Below are 21,069 nucleotides of genomic sequence, written 5' to 3' on the forward strand. Positions count from 1 at the left end.
TGCCACTGCCAGCCGAAATGTCAAGGGTAAGGTCTGGCACGACAGCGAGTGCGATGTTTCAGTGGGAATACGAGATCTTCTTCTCAGAAAACGGTCTAATTTATCCCCTAGATAGCTCTTGAACTCTTAATGACTTTTCCTCAGCTCCAGTTCATGGCCCTTCGTGGCTGTGTGAGTCAGTCTGCGGCTTTCTGCCGTCTAATAAAACCTTAAGTGAGCAAAAATGTGGTTCATAAAATGTGTCGGTTCAACAGCTTTATCATCCTGGCTGTAGCAAATGTCAAATGAGTGCGTTTCATTGGCACTCTATCAAAGTCTCTCATAAAAAGGCCAATAAAACTTTACATGGTCCATGAAATCATCTATTTATTACGAACGTAGATACACTAGTCAAATATGTGTTGATTTCTTAAACCTTTTGTGAACTACTGAGCAATACATTGTTTGTAGTTATTTAAATGTTAGCTCCCACACTTTTAAGAATTGGTAAGTGCCTTTCATTATCTTGCACTGAATCAGTGGCATTGGTGAAAGCCAGGAAAATAAATTGCAGAAACTATTCAAAGGACGTGGACAAACAACAGCAAGTGGAAAGTTTTTCCCTTTAGACACTCCAGCTTGTTAGACTAACCTACCCCAAAGCTTGTTAAAAAGACAGATTTTTTTGTTTCCTAGACAATCCTCTCCCTTCTCCCCCTCTCTAAGATTACCAGAAGGAGACTTTAATTAGCTCTGCAACAGTTAAGACAGCTGTTAACCTGGGCAATCTCAACGACCAGGCCTCGTGACGTGAAAAATAAAAACCAACACTGGTGTAGCCAGAACAATAGATCATAAGAGGCATCAATAAATAATTACATTTAAATGTGTCTTAATGAGTGGAGTTTGCTGACTGGGCCAGTGTTTATGGCCTCTGATGAAACTGCACACACAAGGCATCCATAATACAGAATGTCATAAAAGACTGGCCTGTTAATGGCTCTCAGTGCTCTGACTGCCATGATAACAGCATCCTCAATTACACCCTGACAACATGCTACAACTAGATATGCAAACACACTGATATTTTCCTTTGAAATGTTTGCAGTCTCAGCACGCCAGGTTTGCATTTATTAGTTGTTATAATAATGCATTTTATGGTATGGGATTTTGGGAAATAGCAAATTAAAAAGTTAAAGCAAAATTAAAAAGCTAAAGGGTCAGTTTACCCAAAACTCCCACAAAAACATATTTCCTCACTTGCCTCTGTGGTATCCAGCTGTGCAGGTAGTTTTGTTTTCATTTGTCAGATTTTGAGATATTCATCGTGACGCTTTCGCCTTACCATCCCAGCGCAATTTTTTGTCTGTGGTGCTTACAGCGGTGGAAAATCTTTTATAGAAACACTGTTCTTCGATAGAAAACAGTGAAAACTGCTGACAGTGGGTTCTGTGGAGTCTGTGCGCTTCTGGCTAGAGATGCTGCTGTTGAAAATTTTAGATGTCGTTTTTGCAGACAATAAAACAAAGTTGTATTCATCTCCATTGCTTTAGGGGTGGGAAAAAAAATCTTGGACACCTAGCTGAATAAAAACACATGCATCTAAAATACTACTTTTTAGTCATTTGGGTGAAGCCTTTAAATAGCAAAATAACACTGCTGAATGTATGCAGTCACATGTCTAGTCACATAATATTCTCCATGACTGTCAAGCAACGCATGTGTGTGTGCTTTAAAAAAATACGCGACTTTTCCCGAACCTCAACACGACTCACAGACATGAAGCCAAACACATGACTGAGGAAACAAAGAACGTTTAATCCGAGCATGTTTGACATGGCTGTGGGTGAGATGCTCCTTCAGGTACATTGGCCTCTTATCTCCAAGGCTGCCTTCTTAATTATTCATCAAGGTGTGTGTGTGTGTGTGTGTGTGTGTGTGTGTGTGTTTATGGCTGAGGCACTGGGACCTGTAAGGCATTGTGAAATGATGAGCGCTTTAAGACACATGAAACAGGTGCTGCGACGCCAGCGCACAGCATGTGGCCAAACACGGCGACACAATGAGACACACACACACACACACAGACAAGGGTAAACTCATACACATGCGTGTGTCACTGATAGACAACTGTGAGCTAGAGAGCACAGGGGAGTGCATCAGTCTGATGGTGTCACACAGGGAAGGGATGTGAGGAAATAATAAGACAATGGGGTGACTGCTCTGGGCTCATTTTTGCATGCCTACCTGTAGAACAACGTGCTGTCTTTCTCTGTGGCATCAGCTAAGGTCTCATGTGATCACAGCTGACAAGCACAGATGCACACACACCTACACAAACACACAGATATACTGAAACACACAAGCACGCTGTTCTTCCAACATCATAGATATTTATCACCATAAATAATAAATGCAGTGTGCTGGGACTGTACGGTTACCAAGGCACTACCATGCTGGAGATTAGAGCGGAGTGCAGAGGAGTGATCTGGTGAGTGCTCACTGAAACAACACGACAACAAACTTTAGAAAACAGAAAAGAAGAGAAAATTGAAATGACTGAATGAGTACTGACTAAAACTGATAATTCAGTAATTTAATAAAGGCACTTTAAATATACATACATGTTCCAAGAGCAGGGGATGAACATGTCAGTTTACTAGGTGGAACTAGTTTGTACTCATAAGAATGTATGTACTTGTATGTTTTCAAGTTTGATTGCATTTGTTATTTTTCATGTATGTATAATGACAATTGGACAGAGAAAGTAATATAATAATGGCTATGTGTGTGTGTATATATATATATATATATATATATATATATATACATATATATATATATATATATATATATATATACAACAATGACACAATGACAGTTGCATAGTTTGAGAATGAAAATGTGGATTTGTCTTTTTTAGTCTTTTTCACCATCATTGTGCACACTGGAACACAACCCGAAGCACACTCAAGTCAACTCCCAAAGCGTCCCTGATAAAACACGTCCATGTTCAGGCAGAGAGTCCTGAACCTTTAATTTTGTGAGTAATCCTTTTCCGCTCATAGGATGGTTACTGCACAGGTTTGCCAGTCCAACCACCCCATCAGCATTGTCGGTTTCCTCGGTGCCTGGCTGCAGTCTTCCAATGCGCTCAATCACTCTGAAGGTGATTAGCTTCTAGCTGTCGCATGTGACTGGCCGTGAGCCCTGGTGCTTCATCCACAGCCGGAACACTCTTACTGACAGCCTCAGCTGTCAGAGACGAGATTAAAGGAAATCTGTGATAATAACTTGGCTTTCTTCTGAGGCTTAATGTGCGGGACTCATGGCCCAGTCTCCTACAATTGAAGACTGCCTCTTATCACATCATCATACTTAAACATCAAAAGAGAAACCAGACTATCAGAAGACAAATCTAATTCTGCCGTGGCTCGTTGGATCGAAAGACGCAATCATAATTTTTCTCCTCAGATGCAGATTATGTTTAATGTGTTCTTATCTGCTGATGATGTTTCTGTGTGCAGCAGGTCAACACTGAGCTTTATAAATTATTACAGCACACAGAGAGGCGTGTGTGTACATCGCAGTGGGCTGTGGGAGCTTTGCATTGTGACAGAAACATATGCTGGAGTGCAAACTACAAGCTTGCCTGGTTAAAGACAAGGAAAGAGGTTACTTACACTTCAGTCACTCGACCAGGATGCTTCACTCCAAGGCAGTGAGGTAAGACCCTCCCCCACCCACTACTGCTGTATGGAAATGTATGAAAAATAGCCCTGGATTAGCCCAGACAGCAGCCATCCATCAGCACAGTGACAGAGGCGAGTCTCTCTCTATTGTCCCCTACTTTGAGTGTGTGAATGAAGACGGTCAGATCTGGGCTCAGATAGCTTCAACCACCCCAGGCCTTGGCCCTAGACTCATCAATCAGTAGGCGATACAGCATCTGATCATTAGACGCTCTCCCCATGCAGAGACGGAGGCTAAAAGTATATCAACCAGCCAGCCCAGTGTACCTTCAGGAGAGCATCGCATCTCAGAAATAAGTACTCAAAGAGTAAACAGACTCATAAAATCCCCATAGAAGAGCCAATTATGCCGGGAACCTGACATCTCCTTGTCGTAAAAGCTACAGGAGGCCGTAACTATCGGACAGCAAGTGAAATACAGCCAGTTGTTATCGCCGCCCATTTGTGGCGATTAAAAGCCACCCTGGAGACCTGTGGTACTGGGCGAGAAGGGCATTCTGAATGTCTTGACTCACCGTATGGCACAGCTCCGAGAGGCCTCCAGAGAGAGCTCCCCGTGCCAAGCAATCCTCTCTGCGAATGCCTGATTTATCACCAGCCATCCTCAGCTAATGTACCAGGCTCTCTGGCTCTCCTGGTTGGCCCGAGTTGATAGAAGCCTGCTTCATTATTATCTGCACTGGCATCGAAGACTGAGCAGCTTGTATTATTCATAAGATCACCCACATTTCCTCATCCAAACACGAGATACATTATGCAGAGTGCAAATGCAGGTCTGATTTATGGCCTTTTGTTGTGTACAAACACACACATAGATAAGATGGAAAGATCTTTGAAATAACATATCTGCTCCATAATGCAGAAAAAAAAGAGATGAGGAAGGTGAAAGTGGAATAAAAAATTCTATGGCGTATGCTACCAAAATGATGAATCACGCTGCCTCTTCTTGCAAGGCATGGCAAGTTCTCCATGCACAGGCAGCTGACTCAAGACAAACAGAATAGCAAATTATAGAACCGCTCAATATCATGCACTGAATGAGGATGAGAAATAAAGTCTTAGTCTTTCTTCTGACATCCTCATCCACTTCTGGCCCGGTGGATTTTATGTACCACAAAATAACACTGAGTTATGGACAACAAAAAGTGCATTGTCTCTCCGTTCTTCCCAGCGTGTACGAGCTCAAGCCAATTACACAGCCCTAAAAGCAATAAGGAGCAAAGCTGCTGTCTGCAACAGGGGGCCAACTCTTCACTTTGATTAGCCACAAACCGCTAGCTGACATCGATTTTAGCACTTGCTCTGTTGGGAAGAACAAATTTCTGTCAATTGTTTCTGTCATTTTCAAAAACAAGTCAAAGTATTATTACTTGGAGGAAACAATCATGCATTTAAACCAAAAATAAAAGATGCAGAAAAACAATCATTATTTCTGCTTTTCACTTTTGTCTCAAGCTCTTTCTAGCAGACACACACACACACACACACACACACACACACATACATTCACATTCATTCACAGCTAAACAACTAAAATCATTCTCATCAGTAATCTGCTGCTGTTCGAGACTCTGATAGTCCGAGGCTATTGATTTCACAGTGCAGCAGCACTCAGCGGTCATTTGCAGTGATGAGGGAAGACAATCGCAGCCAAATCAGCCCTGGCATTTATTAGGAGACTAAGTGGAGGAAACCAACTTGTGAGAGTCTATTGAAACTTAATCAACAACTGGTGCAGGCTAATGGGAAGAACAATAAGCGAGTTTGCCTTGCTTTTCCCAGCGGGTCAATCTGTCCAGTGGAAGCTGTTAAACAACTAGAAATCAGCACTCCATGTGTGTTTTTATCAATAATCTATAGTGGAGCTTTGTTCAGAGTTTGTCACAAAATTTTTTTGGCTTGACTCAAGTAATACAAGACTTCATATACACCCACTTTCATTGAAATAAATAACAAGAAATGCTTGACATGCCATTATGTGAGCACCATATGATCCACTTTCTACAAATGCACAGAGAAGAAGCAGAGGGCACAGCTTAGATGAGTCACGCTGGGAGAGAAGGCGAAAGATGAGGGAGAGCAGAGCAGCACATCAACACCAAAACCTTTCAAGCACTGGAGAGATGATGCTCTCCTTTGCAGTTTTCTGGAAGAGGAAACCAACAAGAAATGCACGCAATTCAGGACATCCCACAAACATGCAAACAGACGCAGGCTAATTTATGTCCACGCAGGGTTCTTGTTTGCAATTTTTACCCACTGTCACGATAATGGTCCTTTCAAAAGAGCCAATTCAAAACTGTCTCAACTCATGATCCATTTACTTTTCTCCTGGAGCTTTCAAACATTTCACGGTCCTTATCGACAGAGCAAGTGTCCTCACTATTTACAGTATAAAAGCACAAAATGTCTGTATGTGGTCACCGAGGACCACAGTTAGAGCAAAAGCACATCTATAAGACTGAAATACAAACAGCTGTCAGATGTGCAGCAAAACATCTAAACAAGTTCTCGTAAAGTAATTTATTCCCATCTATCCTAATTAGTTTAATAACTACAAATCAACAGCCCTGCCAACATCTGTAGCTGGCTGCAAATGAGCACTAGACAGCATGCATGAGTACTTTCTGCCATCTGCTGGCGAGATACCACTCTTACACTTTCTGCACATGCGGTCAGCTGCAGTACCACCCAGGTTAGAGTCGGGCCAGTGGATTCTGATCCCAAATCAGTGCAAAGGAGAAATATCCACTGCCACACTTGTTTCACTCTGCCAAACAAACGCCACTTAATGAGAAACACATGACGTGCAAGGACTTGTGTTCTAAATGCGGAAAGGCTGCAGAGAAGCCAAATGCAATCTGGAGAGCTGAGATAGAATCAGATGTAGTGAGAGATTGGCGTTGCTCTCTGTTGGTACAACCAGATGGAGGTCTGGTGCCAACACCGGTGCTGTGACCTCAACATGCTGACTCAACACCGCCAGCTGTACTGTGGTCCAACAGATCTGGCTCACTGTTGGTGGTAGTTACACAAACACACATGCAGATTACAATCTGCCTCCTGCTCAACATGGTGGAGATCAATTAGAAGGAAATGAGGCAGAGAAACACTGACGTATGTGCGCTGCCCTGTGAAAACTCACAAACACACATCCAGGCTGCAACACTCCCATGTGCTCCTTTGCTGATGAAGAAGCGTGTGATTTTCAACATTAGTTTCTGTTAAAACACTACTACATGCATCTTTGAAAGAGTCAGCAGAGAATCATCGCAACTTCCAGTTTAAAAGCCTTTTACTTTTTGGCAAAAATATTTAAGGTATATCAGTTCAGTCTTTGCTCTCACTTAAAGGTCTGAAGAACATCCAAAGTAAGACAACGTTTTACACAATGAGGATCTCAGTTTTGTTTTTATGTCATGCAAGTGCACAAGCATGCGGCAACACAAGACAAACTGCAGCTGAAAATGTCATTCTATCAGACCAATAAAGAACTGGTGGAAGGGACACTATATAGACAAAAGTATGCAGTGAAGGGAAATCTTAAAGCTTCAGCATACCAAGACATTTTGGACAATGCTATGCTTCCAACTTTGTGGCAACAGTTTGAGGAAGGTCCTTTTCTGTTCCAGCATGACTGAGCCCCAGTGCACAAAGCAAAGCTCCATAAAGACATGGTTGGATGAGTTTGGTGTGGAAGAACTTAACTGTGCTGTATGTGTATTTAAAATGCAATATCATTAAGGTCCCTGTTGATGTAAAGGTCAGCTGTCCCAAAACTTTTGTATATAGAGTGCATGTGCAAAAAAAAAAAGTGTGGCCACGCATTAACAAAGATAAGGAAGAAGAAGACTGCTGGTTAACAAACAGAAATGTGAAAACCGTTGTTTTGTTTCACACAGAAGAAAAGACATTTAATATATATTTAATATATACAGTCCCACTTATTCACTGCCATATCAACAATTATTGGAACGGACTTGGTGACAAAGGGCAGCATTTTGCAGGAAGGGTGACAATGGGTTTCTACTGACTGGTAACGGACTATAAACCATAAAAATACAATGCTTCCTACATGTAGGCAGAACCATATGCTTGAGCCTTTAACATGAGTCAGACTTAAGGCACAAAAATGACTCGAACTGAGCTGCTGTGACACTTTACCTACTTGAGACAGAAAATAGTGTATATTCAAGCCTTAAGGTTCAACCTGATAAACGCCCAACAATAAAACAAATTAAACAAACATATTTTACAATGTCAACTCAAGGTCTGCTTGCTTTCAATAGCATCAGAAGACAGAGTGTGTTGTATCGGTTCCTACTGAATTATGGATGTTCAAATACACCTTCATTTCCATATTATTCCATAGTATTCTTAGCACTGAAAGGGCTGAATCTCAGTTATGTAAAAACACTTAACACAAGTTATTATCAAGTGACAGTAGTGATTTTAATGGGCAGCATTCAGTGACCTGAAACGCATGTAACTGACTTGTAATCTGCTCATGAAATCTTGTGACATGAAGCTTTTCCATAAAAATTCGAGACTTGCCCCAATAGACTTATAAACAGCTTTGCCTATCAGTGAACAGCGCTATAAATAAGCCCACATTATAATCCTTGAGTCTATAATACTGCAGATGATGTGGTAAATGGCTATGAAATGACTGCATAGTGCTTAAGATTTCAATTATCTGCATTACTGGAAAAAGAACATTTAATAAGTGTACTTGAAACAATTACTTTCCTCTCAAGATGGTGAAACTATTATGATTAAAGCTCAGCTCTATCTGTAGGACAACAGCAATCACAATGAATATTCATACTCAATTTCTCTGCAAGCCCATTTAGCTAATTAAAACCACATCCATCAGAGCTTCCTCTCTCAGTTCCAGCAACAACATGAAGGCGAGGACTGGAATGAAATTAGGCAGCTCTATCTGGCTGCAAAAATAACACAATGAGCCTCCCACTAACTACTTCCTAAGAGGTCACGCTACACCAGGCAAACACCACTCTGAGGCTAATACAGGAACAGTCCCACTTGTTCACTGCCACGAGGAAGACCCTGATGTTGATCACAGAGCTTCCTGAGTTACCCCTGTTCAAATAATGGGACAAATAAATTCATCTCCATGAGGTAAGGCTTCTGGAAGAGGAGCCCTGTGTTTTTATGAGGTAGGAAAGGAAGAGCGACTGTCATTATGGATGCTTAAGAGTCACAGGGAGACAAGCAAGACAGGTGGTAAAATGTGGAATAAATGTCTTTATAGGCAGGAATTCAGCCCTGTTAAGAATATAACTGAAATATTTAAATGACTTTCATTATCCCTTTATTTCAATTTTTTTTTGCCGTGTGGGCATTGTGGCTGTAGGGATGGATGAAACTGTTGACTGATCGGTCAGTCACTTTGGTTCAGACTGAAATATCTGTGTGGATGGCCATAAAATGTTGAATTGCATGGTGCCCAGAAGATAAAGCCTAACAACTCTGGTCATTTTCTAACTTTTCATCTTGCACGACCATAAGGTTTACATTTGGGATTGTGAACTAAACTGACTGCCACTCCCATCAGCCTCAAATGTACTTTGTGTTTAGACCTACTGAGCAAAAGAAACGCTGAGCTAAAATGGCTAAAACAAGCTAAACATCTACTTGTAAGCATTACCACTGTGGCCATGATAGAAGGCCAGTTTTACCATTTAGCTCTAAGTACTGCTGTGCCCATGAGCAACTTCACAAACTACAGTTCCATGACTACAGACGTTTAGGTTTTGTTCATAAATGAAAGGTTTGGTTCACCCAAATAACACAAATCCTTTGTTTGCTCCTTTACCTCTACAAGCTTATGGTTACCCTGAATGTTATTTTTCAGTCCTGCGTCGACTTCGTTGCAGGATGAAGGCAAAAATGTCAAACATGGATAATCTTCAAATCTGGAGAAAGAAAATCAAAACTATCCTCACGGCAGGATACCAGCATACATAACTGACTGATAAACAAACACAGTTTATCTGCCTGTGTGTGTGTGTGCCTGCATTTTGTATACTACGTGCGCAGATTTAAGACAAAATGCTATCCTGTTTTCCTCCTCTCAACAATGCCCGACACAGGCGAGTGTTGGCCTTCAACGCGAAATGAGAGCGAGGATTCAGAAGAGGCGGGTTTGTTTTGATCCCTTGTCTTGGCAGGCGCACAGTGCTGTGCCAGTGTTTGCTAATACCCTGGACGCACCTGGCATATTACACAGGCTTATCCCTCTCCTCAACACCTCCCTAATGCACTGCCCCGGCCTCCCACTGTACATTTGTTTCTCTCACTATATGTCAGCCTCTGCCCAGATGTAATTAAGCCCTAATCCTCCTGTCGACAAAAGCAGAGGCAGCCTTAATTCAGTTTGCAGATGAATGCGCCTTAAATACAGCCTGCAGGCCTGGTGCTTTGACGATGCTGCACCTCGAGTCAAAGGCCAAAGGTAATGTCTGCTCTGACAAAGGCCATGAGGTGCAGCCCAACATGAGCCACAGAGGCAGTTTGAACGCTGCAGGTTATCCGAGGTGGGTTCGACAGTATGAGGCCCCAGTTTTTTATGGGCTCGGGATGGACTGACGATAAACGTCCACACAGCACAGCTCAGCTCCGACTGCTACTCTGAGTAATTTGATGTACGAGTGACGTAAAAGTACATCTACTCATGTACTTCAGTACCACTTTGAAGTAATCAGTAATTCCATTGTATGCTACTTTCATACTTATGGTCCACTGCACTCACATGGCAACCTTAGCTACTAGTTTCTTTTAGTTTCTCTACTTTTCAGTTTCACATGAATAGTGCAAAATATATTCAACAAATGAACAATAATGTATTACTATGCAGTAATGCAAAACGTTATTGATCCTTGGTGGCTACTGACTGCACAAGTTTAAAAAACATGGAGGAAAGAGATGGAGAAAGAGGGGAAATGTGAGAGCTATGTTTTGATAGGGGTGCTTTTATTACATTTATTACTCTTTATTGCAACGATAAATTAAAAAAAATAACATGAGACTGTAAATGACTACTTTGTTCAACAAAACCAGTAAGCACTGTTCATTTACAATACACTTGCAATTTCATTGCAAGGATTGCGTAGTTTTTTTCTACAAGCAAACCCTTCATGTCATCACAATGAATGCAAACATGCTGTAAGGGACCTGTTTATAATTCTCATATTTACTCTGGATCCCAAAAATTATGCTCAAGATTTTTCTCTTCTTTTCTCATGATTAACCATCAAAATAATTAATAGAAGAGCACTTGATTATGAGACTCTGCAACCCCACTTGTTATTATTCCATGACACTGGCACTGACTGACTGACCATGTCAGGTCTAACTTGGTGCACCGACTCTGTGAAAAGGTCACAACTATACCTCATTACTCACTCATTACAAGCTGTGCAAAGAACTGGAGAACCCTGATGATAGAATGGCCACGTGTGTGTGGGTGTGTGTGTGTGTGGGTGTGTGTGTGTGTATATACTCATGCAGCGGACTGTTCACATGTGTACTTGCTGACTCAGGGCTTTCACTGTAATCTCCCTGTAACAGCTGTAGTTTAAGCCACATGTTTATCAAGACCAAAGGAAATCAGTAGGTTTGTGTGAGTTCAAAAGGCATCAGGTCACTGACTAAGCAAACCCCCCGGTGGTGGTAAAGATGGGAACAGAGGGGGCGACTGAATTTAGATTTGACCACAGACATTTAGCTGGTGAATCAACTTCACAACAAGCCATTTTCTCATCACATTATGAGACAGAAGAGAGCGTTTGGTTGCACGAGAGCTCCCTGCACAATGGAGTTTCCGTGACATCTGTTGGAAGAGTGGTAGGGGGTATACATCATCTGTGCCAGCTGTGCATAAGTGCTGCGACTGTAAATACATATTACACTTCTTCAGTCTGAACACACGTCTGTATGTGCATGCACCTGAGCAGAAACAGGAAGTTACTGTACATGTACACAGGGAGATATCTTAATATGATACGCCACGAAGTAACCTGGAAAGTTCATCCGTTTCTATTCGGCCTCTGAGTCTACAGCCTCTTTGACACAAAGCTCTTTTCCAGATGTTGAATCCCAAACTTGAGGCTCTCACTTCAGCTCACAGCAAAGCAGCAGAGGAACGGTGGGCGACACAGTCACTGAGGAGTGAATAAAGCCAAGTGTTCTCCTCCTGGGTAACTGAAATGATGAATCACTCCAGTCAGCGAGCGCTGCTTCCTGCAGCGCACCTGAGAGCAGAGCTACGGCACAGGACCGAGCTGAGATACAAGAACATCTGCTCAAGTCTTGTTCCTGGAAAAAAGAAAAACAGCCCAGAAGCTGTACACAGATAAAGCAGTGAAAGCACAAACCAGAGAGGAAAGTCGATACTGGGAACATACTGGAACAAATCTACTTAGAGGTGCTTGTGTACACACATAAGGTTTGTAAGATACACACACGAAGGTTTACAGCCACTGCTGTGTGTTGAAAGATAGGAGTGAAATGCATGTAAGGGCTGCCATTATTAACAATTATTCTCAACGAAGAGACTCGACATCTGATTATTTTTATTAATCAATTAATTCTTTCGTCTATAAAATGTTAAACACGGCAATGACTATCACCCACAGCCCCAAGGTAAAGTCAAAAGTATTCAGCTGCCAATGATAACAAAGTGCACACTGAGAAGCTGAAACACCAGAACAAGTCTGATAAATAGAAGCACCACCTCGCACGGGATCAAGAGGATCCACCGCCAGCTTCCCAGGGCCAGACGCCACAGGTCGCCCCAAGAGGCCCTGTGTCTGCAACGGGTCAGAGCAGCTGCCCATGGATGTCACTGACTGGTCACTGATCAGGGCCCCACGGACGCTCAATCGGACTGTGATCTTAGGAGTTGTTAGGGCGAAACCTTGAGCTCTTTGTCATGTTGCTTGAGCCTTTTCTATGTTTTCTTGCACTGCCATCAGGGAAAGCAGTTGATGCTATGTCTTTGTGGGCAGGCGGCACATGAAAAAGAACATCCACATGAAGACCAGGGACCAGGATTTCCCAGCAGAACCTTTTCATTCTTACAAGATCATCAATTTTATTCACTTCACATGGTTGTGGCCGATGTACATATGAAGTATGAAGGAAGTATTTACTGCTGTATGGTTCACTTTCCAGATGTTTTCAATGAATGCAACGAGTTAGGGATAAAATTTGTCATCAGAGTGTGAAAATCAAACCAGTTCATCGGAGTTCGAGTCGCTATGAATTACTCTCCAACATCCCGCAGCCCAAACTAATCATCATCCCATCCTGACATATAAAAGAGGCCATTCAGCAGGTAGGGACAAATTTACCCAGAGTGCTCCTCTTTACGAGCGTGGTGGTCTTTAACTGAACAGTTTTCTTTTTCACGCCATCGGCATAAAACAACAGACCTGCACCGCTTAAGCAAATACATGCAAACACACACAAACAGGCGCACACAGCTAAGGACAAAACCCACAAAACTTAGACGATTTGCTCGACAGCCACTGCTCGTGGTTGGGCCACATCCACACCCTTGGAATCTGGAGTATCCCAATCTCAATATCTGCCTTGTTAACTAACACATGCACTTGCCAAGAGCTTTGGAAAAACATCATGTTTGCCAAACCAACAAATTCTTTCAGCTGAAGAAATTCCTATAAATATGCATCGAGATAAGCCGGAGTGAGACATTAAACAAGACGTCTAAATGCTGCTAAAGAGGCGTTGAATAATTATGTGCTTATCTCAATCAAATTTTTATTTAATGATAAATCTGGATTAATGCAAGCTGAAGTTTGTTTCGGCAGCTTGGTGTGTATGTGTGTGTGTGTGTGTGTGTCAAGTTGGAGAGGAAATAGGAAATGGTGAGCAGGGCGGTCCTGTAGGATAAACAGCTGCCATGTAAATTCTGGGTAAAATGACGTCCCAAACAGAGCAGAACATTTACAGAAAACACGTCCTGAGGGCTAAAGCACACAGAAAGCCCACATTCACACCCTGACAAGAGCAAGTCGAAAGCGGCAGTTTGACGGACTGAATTTCCATATCTACCAATCCCATTTTCTCAATCTGTCAGCGGCGAGGGAGGCAGGCATCAAATGTGTAAGCTGGTGACTTCATCTCATTTACTCTCAATACAAGCATTCTCTTCCATTTTCAACAGAGTGCTTTGGGGAACTGGGGCTCAAAGTGACTATAAACCTGTCTAGACAAGATGTGGTAACAAGATGGGTGCAACTGGGCTCCCAACTGATTTAACCATTAGACATCTGCCTTTTGTTTGCAGCAACACACAAAAATGTTTTTTCCATGTTTTTCAAGTAGTTGAATTGCAGATTTTTTTTTATTTTTATTTTTTTGACATGCTAACACCCGACTTCAATAGAAAGAAGATATTGACTCATTTCACCATTTTATTTTGGAACTCAGTTTGTTGCAGGAAAAAATCAAATCAACTCACGAAAGCAGAGGTCATAAATCTCGTCTCTTGTCATGAAGCAATCTTGTCTTATCATCTTCTGTTAGCGAAGTAAACAAACCGGCCTCCTTTCGTCCCTGCCTGTCACGCAAGATTGGGTTTTGATGAGACCGATACTTGAGCTGCGTAGTCTCCACTCGATCCTTTCTACTCTGTCCTTCCCCTTTTCTTTTGTCTGAATCTGAACAAAAACAAGAATTTGCAGGAGCTGCTGAACTCTCGCTCAGAAAGGTGAAAAGGCCTCAGTGTTTCTGCGAATAGACCCTCAATGAGATGTCATATAGCACAGTCTGGGTCAACAAAATACATTTGTACGGCCCTGAGAAGCAGACTCTTTCAGCAGCTTTCTTTACGGCTGACGAAAACAACCATCCGTTGTCGATGACATGAAAATCCTTAGTTTCCAAAATTTTTTTGCTGACTCCATGTGTGGATTCGGGGGATGTTGGCTGCTGACAGGAGGAGGAGTGGGACTGTTTTACCTCAGCTGTGGGTTCTTATGCGCATTCATCTGGTTTTAAACAAACACAGGAGCAAATTGCATGGGCAAATGAAGACGATGGTATGTTTTTGCAACGGTGACTAATCCTTCTGCAGTTTCGGTGCTGCGTCTTGCTTCCATTATCCCTTTTCAACACAGCAGAACAGGATGACTCGCCCACAGCCACCTACTGCATTCACTGTCAGGGCAGTGAAGAGACAATCAGCTGGATCTGTCTATGAGGTACATGGAAAAATATGGCACGAATCGCATCAAGTCCTAGTCCACAGTAGTTTTCTATCTGTGCTTTCATAGAACAAGTAATCTACAAGCTGTTCTTTACGGCAGCCATCAGGATCAGTGGCAATAAATGAATGGCTTACATTTGTGGAACAGTTTAGCTGCTGGAGAAACTTCAGCAACACTGCACACTTAAAGGATTGTTTATTTGCCCTTGTGAGAGTTCGCAGTCCCCTTCATGCTAAACAACATACGGTACAGAGCTTATCCATGTCACGCATCACGCGAGTGCTGCATCACAGACGAGGAACAGTTGATTCATGAAAGCGAAATGAGGAGATATCTATAAGGCACCTTCTCATTTTACAATAAGAAGTTAGTAAGGTAGTAGCTGCCTGGAGGGAGACCACCAAGGAGTTCAGAGTTTCTGGTAAGAATATAATAACAGACGTGTTTGCCTTTGGCTGTACTGTAAGTCATGTAAGTCTGTAAGACTTTGTACTCCACTACATTTATTTGCCGACTTTCATTTCTAACTGACGAACTATCGCTTGTAACCATTCAGACAGTGTTGTGGGCGGGACCACAGACTCGTACAGACTGAGAGAAGATGCTGCATTAGAGCAAAGTACGGCATTTTTATATTATCGTCACAGAAATCCAAAAACACTGATGCCAATAACTGAAAAAATTCTGAATACTGGATCGAATTATTAAATGTCCCTAATCAATCAATAACAAAAAACATGTGTTCTCTGTTTAAAAAGTAAAAGTAGTAAAGTAAAATAAAAGCTACAGGGAGATGGTGAGTACACCATCTTTGGCAGTGGTTTGCAGTCTGATAGATACCTGATTTGTTTACAGGAGTGCCGGGCAAGCGTTAGCAGCAAACTCATTAGCCACATTAGCATTGTGCTCATTTAATCCAAACCCCTAAAGAGGTTTTCTCTAAGTGAAACCTGCCATTGGAAAATAGGAACCATTCAATCTGAACAACCAAACAGATTATGTTTCAACAAAATAACCATCCATTTCCCTCTAATACTGCAGCACAGTATCAGGGCTAACTGGCTCCCTGCAACACACTCGCACAACATGTGTGAAACACTAGAATGGAAAGGTTGACAGTCGGTAACTAAAAGGGCTCAGCAAAGGCTAATTTAAAGCTTTGATTTCCAACCACAACAAGGGACTCTGAATGTGATGATCCACAAGCTGCTAGGATGTTTACTGTCCAACTCCATTGTCGATGCAGGGAAAGCCCATCACTTTTCCAACAAAGTGGATTTCCACCAAGCTGTAAAACTCTGATGAACTGCAAGCCGACTCTCTAAAGTATTGGAAAATTCGTTTGAAAAACATGGGAGGAAAACACACAGTGAGAAAACTATTAAAGACGCATTAGAGCTGAGTTTTTAGATGAGGGGGAAAAAAGAGAGAGCTGAAAATAGATGCTGCGCTGCTGCCCGGCGCTGGCACAGGAGAATAAATGGTTTTCCACATTAATCAAAAGTGAGTCTGTTGCAGTCACAGCGTGCTGTAGACATTTTATTTGACCGTTACCACCACTGAACTGATTCGCCCTCAACAGCAGCCCAAACACAACACAAGGGACAAACTTTCGGGGTACCTCATGAGCTTACTAAAACAAGAGCTTTTATTAGATTTGGCAGCCATGTGGGGAGCTTTAATAGACAGACAGCTCAGGAACAGCTCAGGAACAGCTCAGGAACAGCTCAGGAACAGCCAGAAACGCATCCGTGTAGTTCATGTCCAAATTACTCGCAAGCACAGAAGCAAACAGACGATGACTGACATTCGATTTAAGCTGCTAACAACACAAGTGAGAGCATTTTGTTCTGTAGTACTTTTCACTTTTCAGTGAACAGGTGTGTCTAAGCGTCCGCTTTGGGCTCAGCACCTGTACAAGTCGGTCACTCGTACATCGGTGTTCGTATCGATAAATCGTGTTCCATTATTTGCATTTAAGTCAAAGCACAACATGAGACTTTTTCCTCCATAGGAATTTAGGGTGCAGTTTAGGATGCTGTGATTCTCGGTGAAATGTGACTCCAAACTTTCCAAAAAAAAAAAGGTTTGGTTAGATAATGACATCAGATCAGCTGAAACACAAAGAGGAGCACAAAGACACAAATTCTCAAGCCATAATTATTGGGTGGGGGAGAGAAAAGTGTTGAAATCTTTGAACACGTACAAATTATTGTTGTTTTATTGGCCTCTGAAAATCCACTATGGCTGGACCTGAAGCTAATACATAATATTCATCTTAGTACTTATAAAACAGATTCCTTTGTCAGTAAACACACACTCCAAGATCACACCAAATGACAAACAATGGGCTGTGAGGAGGGATTACTTTGCATTAACTGTCCTCATCCAGACACTGCCATGACTCCATTTAAACTGTGATCCCAAAGTCAACATTTACACTAAGAACAGTCTGGCAGCAGGGTTAAGTCTTGAGCCGAGAGCAGCAGGTGAAACAGCAGGAGGAAGCAAAATCCTGACGCACAAGAGCCAGCAGTGATTTTTTTTAAAACACTCGAACCAATTCTAAAATCAACAGCATTAGGAAAAAGTGTCAGCGGGGACACTGACAGAGATACTGACAGATAAGAGGCTTATGTTTTACTGGTTTGTGAAGGAGCCCTAAATGCCAGTGGCATGCAGGAGGACACACTGCGGGCCGTGAGGGCGCTTCTCTCACCTCAGGTGCGCTCAGCTGCTCCTGCGGCTCCGCGTGTGTTGGCTTATCGGCTGTCTCGCTCTGCATGGCGGCAGTTGCTCTTGAGTCGCTCTGATTTCAGCCAAAAAACACAGAAAAGTGAGAAATCTATCAGCCAGGTGGGGTGTATGACATCCCGTCTTGAGGTTCACATCATAAACAGTACTTCCACCAAGTTAAACGCAGTTGTTGCACCGCATACACACCGAAACAAATCCTCCCTCTCACCTTGTAGTATCCATTGACCTGCTCGGCGATGCTGTTGATGTGCAGCATGTATCGGTGCAGCCTCCGCTGGTACTGCAGGGCGGCGAGCTGGGCCTCGTTCTGCAGGCTCGTCACCTGGGCTAGCAGCGCCTGCTCCCTCCTGTTCCACCTGAGCCTCGCCATCCGAGCTGCGTGCTCCAAAGCGGCGCTTCTTCCCTCCAGCGCGTCCGTCACGGCGCGGAGAGCGTCCACACAGCAGTGGTCCCCTTTACCGAGGTCCTCACCGGACAGCAGCAACCCGCAGCCTTTCTGACACACACCCACACCTCGATGACCCGTCTCCGGCTTTGTCTGCGACTCCATCCCACCGCCCCGGTTTGAAACCTGGCAGACTGAGTCCTTTTCCCCGCAAGGAGTTGGACAGTCGGCGCACATGGGGGCAAAACTTTACTGCGCGAACACAAGGAGTTGGGACAAACTTCTGTTACAAGTCTGAACACATGAGAGCGTGAGAGCACCGAAAGTTTGGCCGGTTTGCGCAGCTCACGCTCAGCTGAGGGGCTGCGCCACTTCTGGTCGGACCACATGAGATGAGACGCTGTCGTGTGGACTGAAAACTTGTGACTGCTGACTCAACTGCTGCCCTGTCTGGTCAGGGTCGCTTTAGTTCTCCTGATGTTCGCAGTGTATTGTTTCTCAGTGTTAGAGCAGGTGAATAACCTATTTATTTATTTATTTATTTTATTTTATTTTATTTAGTGCAGACTAGTTTTGTGCGGTTTCATTTCATTTTCTCTAGCTGTGATAGGCGTTTGATTGTGTTGCACACCCTCACCAGCAGAGGGCGCCCATTCTCTCACATGGCCTGCTTTCAAACGTTGACCCATCCAATTGACATGGAAAAGGCTTAATTGAAGAGCTTTAACAGTTCAAATCACGGTTGACATTATCGCAGGGGTTTTATTACTCCTCCTCTTAACCAAGGTTAAATGAGCCTCTAATTAAGTTAAGCTAAATTAGTCTCTGGTACTGGTTCTGCAGTGATGATAGGGTATGTCAGTGAAACCCTTCTGAGGATCCAAACACTGACTTTGTAACACAATACCTGCACAGAGAGCTTCAGTTCTAAAGCCTTCCTGCGTGAGTCCAGGCCGGTCTTACTGCCTGACACACCATGACATATTGCAGGCATCTCAGAGAGGGCGTCATGTTTCAGGCCTCACAGCAAAGTGGTCTGGTTCTAGTCCACTGTGCACCACTTAAAAGTGTGTTTTGTGTCGTCTGAGCTGTCAGAGAACAGGTGTCCATTTACAAAGACAATAGCACAATCTGTCTCCGGGACGGCACACCTGTCTGCAAAAACACGCACGCACGAGGAGGCCGGGAGAATGTATTCCTACCCCGTCTCTCGCCATGCGTGAAAGAGAAGCTCTTGTATTACTTCATAATGGGATATAAAATTAAATCTTTTACAAGCAACTGTCGGCAAACAGCTATATTTCCACAAGCAAATGAGTTTCCGGTCTGGAGGAGCGGTCACGCTGAAGCGAGCAGCAGTCTGTGATTGTGAGTGTGTTTTGGGGAGAGTGTTGCACAGCAGCCACCTGAGGTCAGGCCTATCTCACAGGCCATATGCTTGGACTGATAAGCCTCAGCTAAAAAAAAAAAAAGTAAAAGCAGCTATCTGTCTTTTCTTCTCTCTGTGAGCTGATTTCCATTTACCATTAAGACCCCTGATAGAAACGGAGAGATGAACCCGGAGCTCAATAAGAGTTTAAAATCTGATTCATTTGGTCTGACCTAATCCGTGAAGAGCAGAGATACCCATCTACTTTTCATCTGCCGGATACCTGATAGGAGACAAAACTCCCACAGCTGTTTCTGCCTGAAAACCTCCACATTGACAAAGTTGGCTTATCTGTAATGGACAACAGATCGAATCACTATCTCTGATATATTCGGCACGGGTAAAGAATAGCCTTCTTCTGGAGACTGACGTGGTTTTAAAAAAAGGGATAAAGTCCCCGGATAAATTGAGGAATTATTGCAAATGCTTGAGATGATAATGATGGAGACTCATAAATCATAAATGACGCTCTAGTGTCTTTTATTTGCTATGCGAGAGCTGAAACACTGCCATGAATATTTCACACACAAGTACTATAAAGTTACAGTTCGGTTCTGTTCTGTAAAATATTTTAATCCCAAGGCAGGACACAAGTGATCAAGCATTTATTTATTTATTTATAATTTTTTTTGTTCCATCAAAGCTTCACTTTTGCCGAACTTTATTTAAATCCACCTCAGGAGTGTCAGCTTAGTGTTTGGCTCATCTAAGCGGAGCAGCCTAGAGGTTGGAGAAGCGGCTTGTGATCGGAAGGTCAAGGGTTCGATTCCCCCACCGGACGGGCAGGAAAAATTTGGGTGTGGTGGAGTGATTAATGCGAAAAATGCCCCCTCCCCATTAGCTGGCTGATGTGCCCTTGAGCAAGGCACTTAACCCCCCAATATGCTCCCTGGGCGCTTGATGCCGCCCACTGCTCCTGTGTGTGTTTCACTGCATGTAATTTGCCGGGTGTTGCATGTGTGTATCAGTATTTAACACTGGCAATCCATGGACTCATGATTCATTCACCTTTTTCATCATTTTCAGCTTTTAAACTATCCTTTTTAATGTAAATGAGATTGTGAAGGCCTTGTCATGTGATTGAATCTCGAGGCCAGCTATTCAGTGGACTATGTGGTGAGATCTTTTGCCAAAGGCGTTGTTTCCAACGTCAAGAACAAAGTTTGGAGCTTGGATTTTAAGCCAACTCGAGGAAGTCATCAAGGTGCTCAGAAATAGAGGAAAAAGTTCCCCATCTGTATATATTTCTACATTAATGCAATAAAAACATGTACATAAATGAGATGTGGTGGAATGTAACTCAGTGAATTTATTTTAACACTACATTGGCCTCCTATTTTGCAGTTTAGTATTCTACACATTAGAATTTAAATGGAGCATATAAAACATTACGCATTGTTGTCGACCAAACTATGCATAAATGATACATTTTAATTTCTACATTGGTGTACTGCTACTTTTGCGTAAATGAAGGATCTGAACTTCTCGACTCACTCCAGAGCTCAGCCC

At 42.9% G+C, this 21,069-nt stretch overlaps 1 protein-coding gene across 1 annotated transcript in view; it reads right to left on the reverse strand.

Moving 5' to 3' along the window:
• The window catches only part of LOC124061830 (PDZ domain-containing RING finger protein 4-like), a 109,021-nt gene extending 90,307 nt beyond the window's left edge, over positions 1-18,714 (reverse strand). The window contains exons 1-2 of the mRNA XM_046394097.1: positions 17,955-18,714; positions 17,709-17,798 (exon numbers count right to left, since the gene is read on the reverse strand). Coding sequence (XP_046250053.1) covers positions 17,709-17,798; positions 17,955-18,368 — 504 coding nt within the window. The 5' untranslated portion in view covers positions 18,369-18,714. The remainder of the gene's footprint in view (positions 1-17,708; positions 17,799-17,954) is intronic.
• Between the last annotated feature and the right edge of the window lie 2,355 nt (positions 18,715-21,069).

This window comes from Scatophagus argus, chromosome 7, assembly GCF_020382885.2.
Source record: "Scatophagus argus isolate fScaArg1 chromosome 7, fScaArg1.pri, whole genome shotgun sequence".
NCBI lineage: Eukaryota > Metazoa > Chordata > Actinopteri > Scatophagidae > Scatophagus > Scatophagus argus.